This window comes from Felis catus, chromosome A3, assembly GCF_018350175.1.
Source record: "Felis catus isolate Fca126 chromosome A3, F.catus_Fca126_mat1.0, whole genome shotgun sequence".
Classification (NCBI taxonomy): domain Eukaryota; kingdom Metazoa; phylum Chordata; class Mammalia; order Carnivora; family Felidae; genus Felis; species Felis catus.
The window spans coordinates 4,863,213-4,881,182 of NC_058370.1; the positions used below are offsets into that span (position 1 = coordinate 4,863,213).

Below are 17,970 nucleotides of genomic sequence, written 5' to 3' on the forward strand. Positions count from 1 at the left end.
TCTCCTGGGCAAGAGGCCGTGCTTCCCAGACTCTGGGCTGAAATAAGGAGGGGTCATCCGGACGGCCCGAGGGGGCTGGGGAGAAGCCCACAGACGCCAGCCTTCTGGCTCCTTCCTTGGCTGCTTATAATACCCTCCACATAGAACCCAGGATAGCTTTAATCAACGGAGGGGAAAGTAAAACCTATAGTTCTAGCTCAAAACAAAACAACACAAAATTAATGTTCTCCATTCTATGTTCAGTCACGTTTAAAAGGGGAAAAAAAAAAAAAAACCCATGCAGTTTATAATTTCATAGCGCAAGCTCCCAGGAGAGTAAATGAGCTTTTTTTTTTTTTTTTTTTTAATAAAAAGTTTAAATTGTATACAGCTCTCAGAGGCCCATTAACTACCAGATGCTGGTTATCAGAAGAAGCTATTTCTTTGCCTTCTCTAAGCGAATGTGTTTAATCTCCCAGCGGTGCTACCGGCCTGGGAAAGAGCAGCTCACAGTGACGCGGGCTCTGCCGCCCGCACTCGGCCGGTCCCGGGGGGCCCGGGTGACTCGGGCGAGAGGGAGGCTGCAGGGGGCAGGGCGGGGGTGGCGGCTCCTGACGCAGAGGAGGCAGAGAAGCGCATCGGGGCCGCATCGGGGCCGCGGCCCAGGCCACCTCCCGGCCGTCGGGTTCTGCTTCACTGCGGGGGGAGCCTGGCAGCAGCTGGAGACCGCTAATCCGGATGACCGCGCCGGATGATCCTAAGTGACCGGCTTCCTCCTCCCACACACCCCACTGGGCGGACGTGAGGGCCCACCTGTCAGGGTCTTCTCACCCCTCCGATGCCTGGAATGTCCTACCGCCTTACCCTTCACTGTAAGGAGCCTTTGCTTTGTTTCCTTAGTTCTTGTCGGCCTCTCTCGTTTAGAATAGCAGGCCCTTGTCTGTCTGGTTCCCCCACCACGTGCCCAGGGTGGGGAAGGCGCGTGGGCACATAGTAGGAGCTCAGTAAACACTGGTTGAACGAATCAACGCTCTGGGTGCTGATTGGAGGCTCCAAACCGAAGAACCACATCCCCTAAATCTGGTTCCGAATTTTCATGTTGCGATTATATATATATATATATATATATATATATATATATATATATTTTTTTTTTTTTTTTTTTTTTTTTTTTTAATAAGATGGGCAGAGAAGGCACACGGGAGGCTCATTCGGTTGAGCATCTGACTCTTGATTTCGGCTCAGGTCATGATCCCAGGGTCGTGGGACTGAGCCCCATGTCGGCCTTCAAGCTGAGCACAGAGCCTGCGTGAGATTCTTTCCCTCTTTCCCTCTGCCCCTCTCCCCTGCTCTCTCTCTCTCTAAAATAAAACCATCAAAAGGATTTTTTTAAATAAATAATATAAATAAGTAAATAAGAGCCCAGAACTGCAAATTTGAGGAAATCTGTTTTTTCCTACCCAGGTGGGGCCAACTGCTATCCCAGAACAGGGGGGCCACACAGCCTGACATGGGATGGGGTCCCCTGGGAGCCCCCCTCAGGTCTCACACGTAGTCACAGAGATGTCACAGATGCTCAGCATCATGCAGGCCCCTAAGACTCTCCACCCTTAGCTGTGGAGCCCCTGGTTCAGTTCCCTCACCAGGAGATGAGCTGAGACGTGTGGAAAGACCGTTCCTGGTAAGAGCTTCAAGAGGAAGCAGGGACACGTTCTAAGAGGAATGGCTTTCAACAAAAACCTCAGTGAGGATGGGTCCTCTTCCAGTGAGGTTGTATTTACTTCCTAAGGGTTATTAATGACCCCCTACTCTCACTCCTACACTTGGTATTTTTTTTAATCCCCCAGGAGAAAAATAATTAATAAAAAACCTTAGGTGGTCATTACTTCTGTTAAAATCAATTGTCAGGGAGCACCTGGGTGGCTCAGTCTGTTAAGTGCCCAACTTTGGCTCAGGTCATGATCTCACAGATTCGTGAGATCAGGCTCTGCACTGTCAGAGGATTCTCTCTCTCCCTCTCTCTCTGCCCCTCCCCTGCTCTCTCTCTCTCTCTCTCTCTCTCTCTCTCTCTCTCTCTCTCTCTCTTTCTGTCTCAAAAATAAACATTAAAAAAAATCAACCATCAGTTTATTAAGAACTGCATGTACGTACTGAGCACCCAACATGGGCCAGGCAGAACACATACCTTCACATCTACCTCCTTCTGAAATCCCAATAAATTACAGAAAGAGAACAAAAAGGCACAAGATCACATGGACACATGGAAAAGGAGAAGAGAACACAGTCAACGAGAGATGGCAGCAACCTTCTGGAGTCTGGAGGTCTGATGGGCAACATATTGACAGTAGGTGACAGAGAGCAGAGAAAAGGTGGGCTGCCAGGCCAGTTGAGGGGGAGGGGTCAGAAGCAAGTCCACTCGTGCCCCCAAAGTCTTAGCAAGTGGTGGCCCAAGGAACCTCAGAAGCAAAAGAGCCCTGGGGCTGAAAACAGGACTATTTCAAAGTCTACAAAGGAGGTCTAGCCCCAGATTCTCTTCCTAACCCCTGTATGAAACCTGAAGTGTTATCAGGGGATGTCTGGACTTAGAGACTCTCCAGGGCAAGGTGTCATGCTAAAAGCAGAGGTAGCAAATAAAACTCTACACATTAAACTGTTGGGTTTCACAGTTTGTTTTTTTTCCTTGAGAGGCCAGTCTTCTGCTGCCAGGCAGGAGACAGGAAGATTCCAGAGCCAGAAGTTCCCCGGGGAGGTATCTGTGAGGTCCCTGCCCAGTAAGCCTGCATGGATACCTACCATTCAGCAAAGCCCACCTACACAAATTCAGCTTCCCATCAGCCTTTTGGTGTTTAACTCGTAAATATATTAAAGGACAGTCAAGGATCACCAGACATTTAAGGAAAGCCTCCAAAATGACAGAGAATAAAACCTAGTCCAAAGTGAGTATGAAGCAGATAATGCAGGGGACAGAACAACAACAAAAAGAACTATACCACCCTCAGTGAAAACAATGCTAACCTTTTAAAGACCATCGCCATAATCTAGTCCCTCTTATTCACAGAACAAGAAAAAAGTAACTATAATATCCTCAGTGAGAAGAACACATATATCTAGCCAGAGCAGGCTGTTATAAGCAAACAACAGTAATTAGAAAGGAAAGACTCTTGAAAATTATAAATACAATAGCAAATAAAAATCAAGAGAAAGTTGGAAATTAAAGTTGAATAATCTCCCCAGAAATTAAAAAAAAAAAAAAAAAAAGATCAGGAGTTAAAATGGTATTAGACTTCTTAAGGGCAACACTGGAAGCCGGCAATCAGCAAACAACATTCTCAAAACCCTCCAAATGATTTCTGATCTTGATTTTTATACCCAATACAACTATCACTCAAGTGTGAGGGCAGAATGGACCATTTTCAGATATGTAAAGTTCTCAGAAAAGTTATCTCCCATACTCCTTTCTCAGAAACCAGCTTAAGGACGTGCTCCACCACAATTAGAATGTAAAACAAGAAAGAGGAAGCTAGAGATCTGGAAAACGGGATCAACCCAAAAGAGAACAAAGGAAGATGATGGTGATGGAAGGGCCTTCCTGGGATGAGAGCTGTGCAGCAGGTCTAGAGACCAATCAGTCCAGAGAGCAGCAAGAGAATGGAGGGCTCCAGGAGGGACTTTTCTGAGAAAATACATAAAAATCACAGAGTACCAGGGCACCTGGGTGGCTCAGTTGGTTAAGCATCTGACTTTGGCTCAAGTCATGATGTCACAGTTCATGTGTTCAAGCCCCACATCAGGCTCTGTGCTGACAGCTTAGATCCCGAAGCCTACTTCAGATTCTGTCTCTCTTTCTCTCTCTCTGCCTCTCCCCTGCTTGTGCTCTCAAAAATAAACATTAAAAAAAAAATTACACAGTACCTGACATGTGAATGCTCTTACACTTCTGTCAGAGTCTGGGGCTGAATTAATTATAAAGATATATAAGAAACTAAGAGGTGCCTGGGTGGCACAGTCGGTTAAGTGTTTAACTCTTGATCTCAGCTCAGGTCTTTACCTCAGGGTTGTGAGTTTAAGCCCTATATTGGTCTCCACACTGGGCGTAGAGAAAGGAAGGAAGGAAGGAAGGAAGAGAGAGAGAGAGAAAGAAAGAGAGAGACAAAGAGAGAGAGAGAAAGAGACAGAGAGAGAGAAAAAGAGAGAGGGAGAGGAAGGCAGGAAGGCAGGAAGGAAGGAAGAGAGAGAGAGAGAAAGAAAAAAAGAAAGAAAGAAAGAAAGAAAGAAAGAAAGAAAGAAAGAAAGAAAGAAAGAGACAAAGAGAGAGAGAGAAAGAGAGAGAGAGAGAAAGAGAGAGGGAGAGAAAGAGAGAGAGGGAGAGGAAGGAAGGAAGGAAGGAAGGAAGGAAGGAAGGAAGGAAGGAAACTAAGCAAACAAAACACTGGGATTTAGTAACTTGGGAAGGGGGATAAAAGTTATATATAAAAGGGAAATATGGGGGCACCTAGGTGGCTCAGTTGGTTAAGCTTCCGACTCTTGGTTTCGGCTCAGGTCATGATCTCACAGTTCATGAGATCGAGCCCCGCACCGGGCTCTGTGCTGACAGCTCGGAGCCTGCTTGGCATTTTCTCTCTCCTTCTCTCTCTACCCCTCCCCTGCTCTCTCTCTCCCTCTCAAAATAAATAAATAAATAAACATTAAAAAAATACTATCGACAATAGCGAGATTATGGAAAGAGCCCAAATGGCCATCGACTGATGAATGGATAAAGAAGATGTGGTTTATACATACAATGGAATACTACTTGGTGATCAAAAAGAATGAAATCTTGCCATTTGCAGCAATGTGGATGCTACTAGAGTGTATTATGCTAAGTGAAATCAGTCAGCCAGCCACAGACGAGTATCGTAGGATTTCACTCATATGTGGCATTTAAGAAACACAACAGATGAACACAGGGGAAGGGAAGGGAAAATAAGACAAAAACAGAGAGGGAGGCAAACCGTAAGAGATTTTTACTTTTATTTTTTTAACGTTTATTTATTTTTGAGACAGAGAGAGACAGAGCATGAACGGGGGAGGGGCAGAGAGAGAGGGAGACACAGAATCTGAAGCAGGCTCCAGGCTCTGAGCTGTCAGCACAGAGCCCGAGGCGGGGCTCGAACTCACGGACAGAGAGATCATGACCTGAGCCGAAGTCGGGCGCCTAACCGACTGCGCCACCCAGGCGCCCCCATAAGAGACTTTTAAACACAGAGAACAAACTGAGGGGTGCCGGCGGGAAGGTGGGTGGGGGGATGGGCTAGACGGGGATGGGCATTCAGGAGGGCGCTTGTTGGGATGAGCACTGTCATACGGAAGGGATGAACCACTAAATTCTACTCCTGAGTCCATTACTACACTATATGTTAGCTAATGTGGATTTAAATTAAATAAATAAATAAAGTATAAATAAATAAATAAATAAATAAATAAATAAATAAATAAATAAATAAGTAAATGGGAAATATAATCGTAGAACAGACAATACCTTGCTGTGAACAACATTTAAATCTTTATCAAGCAAAAGGATACCGACAGAGCCCAAAACTGTGACATAACACTATGAGAGGGAGGGAAAGAGACTGTGTTTCAGACGGGGGTGGAGAGCAAGGTTATATTGGAACTAAATCCTTACCTTCCTTAGGGGGGGAGGAGGTTGGGGGGGAGGGAACAGCAGTGGCGTTTGTACAAATCAGACTCATCCTCAGTGTCGGAGACTGAGGGAAACACCGGAGAAAATGCCCAAAGCACCAGCCCTGAGCTGCCAGCCCCTCCTCTTTAATGGTTTCATCATTACGAACGGAAAATACTTTCTGTGCTTGGGAGTCACGTTTAGGACCTTGGGCAATGTGACTGCAGGGGGGGCCGGGGGGGGGAGGTTGAAATATAACAATGGGTCTTGCCTTGACTTTAAAAAGCCTCCTGCCTTCTATACACATTTTCCTAACATTTTTGCAGTAGCATTAAAGGCACATTTTTCAAAAAGTCCATAACACGAATACTGTGTTTCTCCAAGTTTTTGCTTTTCTTCTTTGAAGTGATTTTGCTTGTCAAACGCTGCTAAGAACACAGAAACAGAAGTTCTACTCGGACTCGGACAAGCCTCGGCTCTAAGCGCAGCTCCCGAGGGGCGGGGCGGGGGGGGGTTCCGTTTCTGGGGGGTTGGCTGGGTCTCCCCCATCCCAGGACCCTGGCAACTTCCCCCGTGGCAGATGTGTCTCCTGATGCACTAGTGATGGGATGGGATACTAGTGAGAGAGAGAATGCCAGAACGGCTCCTCCGACCGTTGGCTGGAACACACACACCTCTCTGCCACAGCCTGGATCTAACCGTCTAAGGGTGACCACCGTTTTGAGCCCCTTACAGGACCGCCCACGGTCTGGGCTGCTGAAATGTGCCTCATTTGTGCCATGTGTGAAAAGGACCCCTGGGAAGCAGGGAGAGATGCTCATTTAGACTAACACAACTGTGACGCCGCTAGAAGAGGTCACAAATGGGAGCTCCATTAGTTGGCAATAAAGGATTATCTCCCGCTGCCCAATCCGTTCCTATGCGCTCTGCAGCAAGTGATTTTCCCATTAGTAAAATACTGTACGTTTCTGCTTCCACACTCACACATGTACGCCTTCAGAATCTTCATTTTTGCTCTTCTACGACTGGCCCTTTGCACGGTAAGCCTTTACTTCCTTTGAATTTCCACCATCCCAGATCTTCACGAGTGTGTTCAAAGGGCCTTTGCACGTACGAGAGGCAGCTCAGCCTCGTGCAAAGAAATGTGGACCGAAACTAAGAAACCGTGTGCCTTTTCCAGACGAGCAAGGATCAAAAAAACATCAGACATCGCGATGCGCTGGTGGCAGGGGGAGGCGGGCAGTGCCGGGACCGCGAGCCGGTGCATCCTCCTTGGAAGACGACGTGGAAGTCACAGACTTTAAAATGCGAGCCCCCTCTGACTCAAACATTCCTCTTCCAGACCCGTCCCAAGCTACTCTTGCTCACGCAAAGGGGTGTTGCCATAGCCGTGTTTGTAACAGCAAGACTAGAAACCACTTAAGTGCGCCTCCACAGAGGGCTGGCCAAGTAAGTTAATTCCGGGCACATCACAGAGGGAAACGAGAGAGCCGTTAAGAAAATGCGTGTGGACACGAAATGATGTCGAACAGACGACAAAGTCACAAAGCAACAGACACGGCAGGGCGGGTAGTGTGTGCTGTGTGTAAGGACGCACAGGGTATGAGCACAGGGACACGCGGGCAGGGGCGATCTCTGGAAAGAGTCAAACCAGAAACGGGAAACTCCAGGAGTCTCTGGAGAAGGGCAGTGGGTTTGGGCCTCAGGGGGGACTCTGCGGTATCTTTTGGACTCGCGTGAAGTCTTACAGGCTGCATGTGTCACTCTCCTGAGAGGAGTTAAGATGTCCTCGTTAGCGTCTTAAAAATACTGTAGGATGGAGAACCGTCCACCACTGTGAAAGACAGAAGTCGCCCCACCTCGCAGACTTGGAAGCCATCTACACCAGCCAGGACTCTGTATATACAATCAGTGACAAATGCCCCCCACCCCGCTCCCCCCAGGAAAGTGCAGGAATGCGTGCCTGGCCCCCATACGGAGTCTCCCTGGACCAGTTTCCTCATCAGTAAAATGAAGAAGTTGACCTAAGTCACCCCTTAAGTCAGCTCCCGTCACGCAAAGTATCCATGATTTTCCATTTACACGGATTTTATGTTCCTAAGAGTCGGTGAAAGAATAAAGCGACGGGCTCTAGTGTGTTCTCTAAGGCATATCCGAATGCTCTTAAGCCATCCATTCAAAATAATTTTACACTGAAGCATCCTTTAAATATATTCAGAGCACAGAATTTATTGAACAGAATACGGAGACAGCTAGTACAAAAGTTTATGCCTCGGCCGGACAGGTCTCATCAGGCTGACACGGAACATGTAAGAACATGCTGTGAATGGCTCCTTCGATCAGGGCGCTGCAGAAATACATCTCCTTCCCTCCGGGAAACGTAAAGTCAGCCATAAAACCATGAATTTATTACATATCAGATAACCAAAATGTACGATGGGAAAGAGGCCTTTCCTGCACAAACTTTTAAAATGGATTCTATGTCAAAACAGGAAATAACAACTTAAAATACAGAAAAGAAACGTTAAGAACACGAAAGCATTCTAAGACGTCGCCTAAAACACTCGATTCCCAAGACGTTCCTGTACATCGAAGTCAGGGCAAAAACACACGCCACACACTGCGGAGAGAAAGACGTAAGGCAGACCAGGGACGGCGTGTGCCATCGAAATGACTCTGCTCACAGAGGAGAGGAGAGGGGAAGGTGAAGGGGACCTTTAAACAGACCACTCTGAGTTTCTCATAGGAAGTTTCAAATGGCAGCAGTTTATAAATTCTTTAAGAAAGGAAATGCGAGCCGCAGAAACGGAGAGCCAAATGCATCTTGCCGTCTTGCGTGCATACAGAAGCTGGCGGCACCTTACCGAGGCTGCTTACAAATGGAACACACAAAAACAAATCGCTCCCATTGATTACTTCCTCCGCATCTCCTATAGTATCTAACACACAGAAGGTAAACGGGTAAGTGTTTGCCAGATGAGTGACTGTTGGAAGCGGGTGGCTCTTGTACACATGGTCTCAGTATTGCAGACAGTAAATTCTGACCCTTGAATCCAAGTAAAAGAGTCAATGGGAAAAAATATCCTTCTATGAATGCCGCGGGAGAGGGTAACAGCTGAGTGTAGTTTACTTCTAAGATAACAAAAGAAAGATAGGAATGCAGGCATCCGGCTCTTAAAAAAAGAACCAGACCTTGTTCGTATCACATGGAAAACCACGGAGACGACGTTGAGAAACATGCATGCTAATCTACATTCGTTTTTAAATCACAAAAAGCGATGCATCCTTGTTAGCACTGAGCCGTAATGAAACCGTGCTGAGAGATCTGCTGTGTCTACCCTAGCCGGTGTGCACTGAAGGGAAACGCGAAGTCAAAGGTAACCTGTTTGGCTGCGGCCGGCCAAGGCGTTGGGTGGGAGTCAAATGAAAGGCTGGGGCGGCAGCCGGGCCTGCAGAGGCCGGGCTGGGCTCCTGCCGCTCATCAAGATGCAGTGAGTGTCCGTCAGTCCTGCACCCACGTCCATTAGCCAAATGATTAAATATACGTCAACCCTGTGCTATAATAAAGTAATTCTAATAGGGCATTGTCACAGGATCAATGTTTCCTGGTTTAAAAATAAACATCAGCATTTATCTAGCAGCAGAAAACTATTATCCCAGGGTACTGTTTTATTCAACTGACATCTTTTAATCAAAGCAATCCATATTGTGGCAACATTCCAAGGTATCGTAATTGCAAATATCTACGGCAAGTTAGGTAATAGCTGTATTTTGGTTGCTGGCTTTTTCTGCCTCTTCTACAGAGTCGATGCAGACATTCTGTGATGAATTAATTCCATTAGGGAAAACATCGGAAGTGACTGTATGACTCGAGACCACGTCTCACCTGCCTCCACGGGTTCCCTTCTAACTATCAGACGCAACCGTTCGTGTGCGTTCGTGTCTCCTAGATGTTTCTGTAATGAAAGCGAGTAAAACGAAACCTTGTTTTTCAGCGGCACCGATGTAGCTGAACATCCCCACGGAGGGAGGTCTGGATCCCCCCCGGCAAGGGGCGGGAGGCCTCGTGCACCCCAGTTAACACCCGGGGAGTCTGAGCCCCGTGGACTAGGGGTGCAGCGGACGGGACTCGGGCGCAGGGGTGAGCCGGCTGGGGGGTCTCGCTGGAGACGCATGCTCACAGCCTTCCGGGCCTGCCTCTGGGCTGCCGCCACCCCCCCCCCCCCCCCCCATCAGGGTCTGCTGTGACTCGCTCCCTTCCGTGACTTCCCGGAGAAGGGCAGCGCTGATTCGGGGAGAGGTCTGAGCCTGGCAGCTCGGCGTTTTCAAACCCCGGCGGGCCACTTCCGGGATACCAATTTTAATGAACTACCCTCGCTCCGCATTTAATTTACAAGTTATGTAAAGCCTCCGCAGAAAAGCATCCTCGCCACTGCCTCGCCGAGACAGACTGGCAATTTTCTTTCTACGGCCCCCCAATTCATTCCCCAGGAGCATCAGGCAGAGATCTTCAGGCGATGAGAAAATGGAAACACGCGCGTTTCTGCACCGCCTGAAGTGTGTTTAGTTTCAAAAGGAAAAATGAAACGCATCTCGGCGAAGCTCGCTTCGTCTTCAGAATGAGCGCACAAGCTACGGAGGCGAACCCATCGAGGTGCGCGGCCGGTCGGGGCGGCCGGGGCAGGGAGAGCTCGCTCACCAGCCTTACACACGACTGCTCCGAGTGGGACCCGCTCAGAGGCACCCTTGGTGCCAAATGAGAGGATCTAAGCACTTGCTCGATTCAACCTCTCGGAGGTTCCATTTCCTCGTGTGCGCAACACAGCCCCCGTGCCCCCTGGGTCACAGCAGTCGGGAGGATTCGGCCCAGTGACGGAATGTACCGGCAACACTCGGCACGGCGCGGAGGGAGCGTCGCAACAGTGGCAACTTTCTCTAAAAGGCCCCTATCAAAGCGGCTCTGCGGAAGGCTAAAAAAAAAGGGGAGGGGAGGGGAGGGGGAAGCCACCTACAAATCCGATCAGGCCAGGGCCACCCTGAGGGACCCCACTTTACGTGCGGCACGTGTGGTCTCCGAGCTGCCCTTCGGGTACCGGAGAGTAATCGCAGGCCGCGACAGATCTGTGCACGGGGACCAGGGACATCCGTCCACTGTTCGGGGGGCTTTCTAAATACAAGTCCGTTTCTGCTGATCTTTGGAAGCATTCGCTTCCAGCCAGCGGCACACACACCCAAGCTTCACCGAGACAGGGCTCCCCAGAGTGCTCGCTTCTGACAACTCCAGAGTTTGAGTCGGTCCGCCTCCAGCCGGATGGACTCAACAGAAAGGGGCCGGGGAGGCCGCCCTAGAGCACAGGCCGCGCGAGACGCCCTCAGTGAGCTGCCATCGCCAGCAGGGGGCGCAGCGGCCTCTTCACCTGAGAAGGGCTGGGAGAGGGGCGTTACTCAAGGGTTCAAGGTGACTGACGCCCAGGTCCCATCTCTCTCGTTTTTTCCTTTTCAAACCAAGAATTCCACAAACCGTAACCAGAAACTTGTAAATGGTCCAGTTCTTTAGAGAAAGGGACTGAAAATGACAAACGCTGTTGTATTTTGGCATGGATTCTGAGTTTGCAAATATAAAGATTTGTGAGTGCAAAAAATATAGGCACCATTTGAAAAATGTTAAGCTACTTACATATGGTACATATGCTACACACACGCACACACGCGTGCGCACACACACACACACACACACACACACGAGTTTGTTTTCAAATTAATTTGAAAGGCTATTTAGCTCTGAGCCATCACTGCATTCAGTTATATCTGACTCAACACAGCCTGCAAGTCCGTGCTGATATCTTTCGATAGCAATTCTGTTCCTGGGATTTGTTTGAAAGCGTTTAGGTTTTCACGGATCACTGGAGGTTCCTCATTTTTCCCCCTTCTGTGTTCTGTAGGTATAAGCCGTCTCTCTAGGCATAAACTGTCCACTGGTAAAAATCAATTTTGATTTTATCAGTATTTATTACTGCTGGTGCCAGCAATTTAGAAGACTAGGGAGGGAAACGAAACATGCAAACTAGGAGAAGGAAAAAAAATTAAAGCCGGGTCCTCATACCTACAAATAACACAGCCTGCTGTCTTCAAGAGGTATTTTGGTACTGTGCGGAGAGAGCTTAAATTATCAATTTAAAAATTCAATCAATAAAAATTTAGAGGACTCTCTTATTGCTTACATTGCTTATGTATTTGTGGGCTTGGTGGCAGGTCCCTACGAGGGCACCGCTCCCAGAGGGGCTGGAAAGCGGTGCCCGAGGGCAGGCGGGGGGGGAGGGGTGGCTTGCTTCCGGGCTGGCACCCCGGCCGGCATCAGCCCTGCCCGCGCCAGGCCAGTTTGTTCTGATTGTCTCCTCTTGGGGCAGGACAGACCCACGTCAGGGGAACACACATCCACCTCTTTGCCTTTCCTCTCATTCCTTCTCTTCTGTCATTCTCATCTGAGCAAAAGACACTCAAAACGTGCGTACTCCTCCAGGTTCAAGATCTTGACTGTCTGTGGCTCCCGCAACGGTCCCAGACCCTTGGCAGTGCTTGCCCCCCACGCACTCACCCTCTCCTGACACGCCCTTCACCGACCGCATGGTTCCATGACATCCAGTCTGCCCACCATCACCCTCCATCTCTCCCCGGGGAGTTCCCTTCTTCTGCTCAGAAAGTTCCATAAACTAACATGCGCTCACCAAATCTTAACCTCCAAAGAAGAGAGATTTTATAGGATGATTAGTCAGAAAGAAGACAACTCTGGATCTCAAATTCAGATTTTCAGCTGTGAGCAAAATGCCCTCATCTTTGAGAAGCTGAATGCCGGCTCCTACATATACATGAGACACTAAATTGCTTTGCAAGACCCAAAACAGAACGGATATCCGAGGCACTCTTTTCAAGAACTCACTCGCCCCAGGATAGGCACGGGCAGACTCCAGCCTCACCGGCCAAATCCCACCAGCCGTTCTTGTGAGTGAGGTTTTGTGGGAACGCACAGCCACGCCCTTCGAGAACAAGTCTGCAGCTCTCTGCTCTAGAGAAACGGGAACAGCTGGAGACCCTGCTGGTCACTTCCCGTCAAAGCCATCGGGTGCTGCCAGCCACGAAGAGTGGTTTGCTGCAGCTCCCACACCTGGACTGGAGTCCGCTTACAGAAAATTCATGGCAGAAAGCGTCTCATTCTGTTCCGGAAGCCCCCGGATCCGCACGCACGAGAGAAGACTGGACACTAACTTCTACTTGGGTCGGGCGCTCTCAACGTGGTCTGACCGACAGGTGTGTGGCTGAGAAGCAGGGCCACTCCGTGTTCACCGTGAGCACTCGGGACGCACAGGAACTTCTCGTGAAGACAGAAGCTACTTACTTACTCAGCCTACAGGCATCCAGCTGCCAGGCTTTAGGTCCCTGACCAGACCCCCAGAGCCACAGCCAAGGCCCTTGTGCCCCAGCCAAGTTCAGGAGCAATGTGACTCAAGTGAATGACTTCTAACGACCTTCTTCCTTTTGATGGATCCATCTTTTCAAACCCACCCACTCCCTGGAGCCGCACTCAGCCTGCCTTTCACTAATCTTTCCTGCCTGGCTCCTTGACCCAAAGGAGAGTTCTTTTCCTACCGAAGGGCAAGGTAATGGAAGGGCGAGGGTGACCAGTTGCTTAAGATTTTCAACAGTTTTATTTTTATACTTTCAGTTGAAGCCAACGCCACACACACACACACATACACACACACACACACACACACGTATATAGCTATATCTATATTTAAATCATTAAACATGTATTTTCATTGATAGGGCTCATTTTAAAGCCAACCTTCCAATAACAAAATAATAACGAGGATCATAAAAATAATAATTTCCCCTCTACAGCAAAGGTGACAAAATGACAAAAGAACTCTTAATTCTGGGGCTTTATTTTAATTTTTTTTCTTTTTAAGATGCTACATAGTCGAACAGAATTGGATTGGTCTTTTATGGCATAAAATTAATTTACAGTCAAACTCCCAATAACTACTTGACGACTATCTGAAGAGCCTGTGGCCCCTCTCCCCGCCCCCACCCAGCTGGCTCCCGCTCCGCCACCACCCTGCCGCCCCATCTCGGGCCAGGGCCACACGGGAAAGGTCAGGACCAGACTCAGGGCACACGTGCTGGAAGTGTAAGTGGTGGCTGAGGGACAACAAAGGAACAAGAAAGAACGTCAGCTACTCTTCTCCATCAGAAAGGGTGACAGAGTTGACCGCTGATACTAAGAAAAATTCCCTCTCGATGACGACTGTCGTTCGTCTACACAGAGAAACACTTCGTGGCAGCTGTTCCCAACATTCACAGCACCCCCACCTGCATCGACACGCAGAGCCCAGAGCCTCGGGGGCGGGGGGGGGGGAGCCCGCAGCCCTCCGGCAGCACAGGTGTGATTTGGAGGCCACAGCATTAATCATGATCTCGTGGCAAGAAGGAAACATGAGAGGAAATACATTAAATAAGTTAAATATGCGTTACACATCTCTGAAGAACAATTCCATCTCACTACATGAACCAACAGTAATTCAGCTTGGTCCCTTTAAGAGAACAAAGCATTGACTTTAATTTCCAAAGTGGTGGGTCAGTCGGTCACCGTCCGCCTCCCGCTCCTGACGGGCAGATCTGACGCTGCCACAGCACAATTCTTCTGGCTTCTGACCCTGTTCGTCAGTCCCAGGGAACCGACGGCCAGGGCAGAACATGGAGAAGCAGCCCGGGGAGCGAGGGGGCGGGTGGGGGGTTGCTCTGGGGAGGGGACGGCCCTCCCCACCCCCACCGCACCGGGCTCCGGCTCCCCTGAGGGCCAGCACCAACCGGCAGGAAGACTGTCTCGTTCTAAGAGAGGTAATCAGTCCAGCCACACGTACCAAGGCTACAAATGTTTAAAATGACACTTCCAACATGCCATTATGGTTTAATCACGGTTTCCCTTGTCATTCACAAAGATCATTATGTTCCCCCGATCACTTACTATACATTTTTAACTTTCTAAAAGATTGTTACGTTATAATTTGTGTGTGTGTGTGTGTGTGTGTGTGTGTGTGTATGTGCGTATGTGCACGCGTGCGCACGCGTGGGGAGGGGGTAATTTAAAGGCAAGACCTGTGAGATGTCATCATACATTAACTTCTTTTGACACATGGTTATGATAAATTCAAACCCCACAGAATGGCGGGCCCGTCAACGCAGTGTGCCACCCTCCGCCTGCCGCGTCTACAAGGCGATCTTCCCTATGATCACACCGACAATGAAGAACAAAACCACGAGAGCAAGGAGCCGGGCGCTGAGGCCCTCCTCCTTCCCAGCCGTGGCTGACACGGGGACGGGGCTGTGGCTCTGCACCGTCTTCCTCATGCGAAGTCCGTCTTCTTCCTACGGAAGCAAATGCACATTTTCAAAGACAACCCAAGGCCCCAGAAACAGAGGTCAGCTGTACAGTTTAGCAGAGCAGGGTGGGCTTTTAAGCACAGACTTGGATCACGTGGTGTGGTCCAGCCTCCTCACTTTTCAAAGGGAGAAACTGAATCCCACAGGGAAGAAGGCACTGGCTTGAGGCCAGGGAGAAAACGCTGCCAGCAGCCGGCCCCTCTTTCCTTCTGCCCACCTACACGAGGCTGCCAGTGCACCTTTTTATACCACACATGTAAAGCAGGACCTCGGTTCCCCGTGACTTACAGAGAAAAAGCTCCTGACGGGGTCCGCCAGGCACATGTGAGACCTGGGACCACCCACCGTCTTGGCCGCGTCTCCGGGCCACCCTTCTACACCCGACTCCAACCCTCTCTGTCCTTCTTCCTCTGATGAGCAGTCTTCCCTGCTCAGGGCATCAATGTGTGAACGACAGGCATTTCCCGAAGCACAAATCTAAAAAATCACAAGAAGCTACACAGGTAGGGGGCCCACAAGTTTTCCAGTGCAGAGCTCTGTAGTTGATGAGTTACATGGAGACTGCTGGATAGAAAACAATGGTATCTGGAATACTATTAAAATGTGACACAGTTTGATCAATGCATCTCAAATATTTTCGACTTAAAGCAAGGAATTCCCGCCAAAGGAGCAACATCCTTTTTCACATCTCTACAGACATTCGGCCACACTTTTCCCTCAACTACGTAGATATGCACAGAATAGAAACCCTTTCTTTCTTCACTGATCCCAAGGCCCAGTGCACATTCCTCAACAGGGCATGCGTCTCTCTATGTGGTCCCGGGCATGCCTCCGGCTAACGACCCCGTCTGCTCATCCCCAGACTCGTAGGTCCTGGAGACAACAGGCAGCCAGCCCGCCAAGCTGACTCTCCAGGCACTTGGGGCCATCTCTGTGGGACCACTCATCAGTCGGATCTCCAGGACCTGTGTCTGTGTCTCCCCAGCGACCCCGGTCAACGGGGAGCTCCTCCATGGCAAGGACAGCTCACGTATGCACCCGCAGTGCCAGGTACAAGGGAGGGCCTCGAGAGGCGTGTTGGCCAAATGAAAGAGTGAAAGGACACAAAACAAGAAATCAGTGTTTGGCAGGGATAAAGAATCTTCTAACGTCAAGACTGGTCTGCTAGTAGTGTGAAGATGTTCTGCTCATGGGGCATGGCCAACAGCACTGCACAGTGATGAATGAGTGGCGTCATTCGATTAACTTCAAAAAAAAAAAATGGGCACAGCAAAATACAGCATTTATTTTATTGGATTTATATAGAAGCTATTTCTACCTATTTATCACTTTAAACGTTTCTGAAGAGAAATACACTCAAGGAGAAGCTTCAGGCAGATCTGAGATTTTTCGCCAAAAAGTAAAGTGTCAGCTTCATAATTTACTCCATACTAAAAGTTACTGAATGAGGCAAATCAAGATTACTGCAAAGAAAGAAGATGATGCCATTTTCCAGACACTGTCAGTTCTCCTGTCTCTACTACACTGTCAGCATGAAAGAAGGAAAAGTCAACTGAACTGAATTTCTCATGTGCATCTGGTGCCACGGTAGTTAAAGAGCGACAGTCCAGGGCCTGGTGGGGCAGCAGGACCGAGAAGAAGACAACAGGCCGGCCTCATACTTAAGCTGCAACAGAAGTTCCTAGGATCAGATGTTCAGAAACCTCTTCGAGATCCAAGACCCCGTCTGAAACACACATACTCTTAAAGCTGGAAGGGGCCTCAGACACGTTCTGTGAGTGGAGGCCCAGGAGACGCCGTGACCACCACAGATTCAGAGCGGGTCAAGTGTAAGCAGTCACTACCACAACACGTGAGGGCTCCGGGGCCAAATGAGGGACGCCGTGCCCCCCCCCCCCACCCGTGCAGCCCGACCCTCTAACGCCAGTGCCGACCCCTCCGTCAGCATCCGCCCACCGGAGACTCGGGGGCCTCCTTCTGTGGGCTCCACCTGTCTGCCGTGACAACTTCCTGTCTCCGAGCTCCTCACCACATTAGTAGTTTGTTGAGACCCTACTGCCCAGACCCACCTAGAATCTCCAAAATCCAGAATGACGCCTGTGTTAAAACAGAGTACAGGTCAGTATTTACCCTCCTAAAAAAGGACTCTCATCCAGTGGGGATGGAGTAGGATTTGAAAATGTGAAGTCAGGATACCCACTGCGGTTTTGTTTTTAATCTCAGAATTGATCTTCAATTTATACTAGTGGGAGGATGACAGAGGCTTTGTTTCTCAACACGAGGACAAGAGTCTGCAGGCTGAAGAGGGAGAATGGGAAAGATGGGGACTCTGGGGCACACAGCCCGGGTTCTCATCTCACTGACCGTGTGATCTCAGGCAAGTCACTTAACCTCTCTGTTCCTCAGTTTCCTCATCTGTAAAGTGGGGATGATGATAATCCCTACACTTCACCAAAGGGTTTAGAAGATCAAATAAATTATAACACACAAAGTACAAGGGAACAAGAATTTGAATAGCTGAGAAACTTCTGCTCAAGGGACGCTGGTTAATTAGAGGGCAGGGGGTTGTTCAGAGCTCTTTTGAGAACCTGATGAAAGCCACAGACCTCTCTCCCTGAGGAAAGAATGTGCAAATACAAAACAACTCTACAAATTCAGGGATTCATCAACTTCACCACCAAGATCATAGGAGGAAAGCCCTTGTTTTCTGCAGATTGTCACGAATAAAATACCACTGGGGCACCTGGCTGGCTCAGTCGGTACAGCGTGCGACTCCTGGTCTTGGGGTGGTTGAGTTCGAGCCCCATGTTGGGTGTGGAGATTACTTAAAAGACTTATAAACTCTTTAAAAAAACAAGAAAGAAAAGAAAAGACAAGACAAGACAAGA

At 49.0% G+C, this 17,970-nt stretch overlaps 1 protein-coding gene across 3 annotated transcripts in view; it reads right to left on the minus strand.

The window, feature by feature from the left end:
* Positions 1-7,844: 7,844 nt before the first annotated feature.
* VAPB (VAMP associated protein B and C) overlaps positions 7,845-17,970 on the minus strand; it is a 58,484-nt gene continuing 48,358 nt past the window's right edge. For all 3 annotated transcript variants that reach the window (XM_023251070.2, XM_045053446.1, XM_045053445.1), the window contains exon 6: positions 7,845-15,067. In XM_023251070.2, coding sequence (XP_023106838.1) covers positions 14,909-15,067 — 159 coding nt within the window. In that variant the 3' untranslated portion in view covers positions 7,845-14,908. The remainder of the gene's footprint in view (positions 15,068-17,970) is intronic.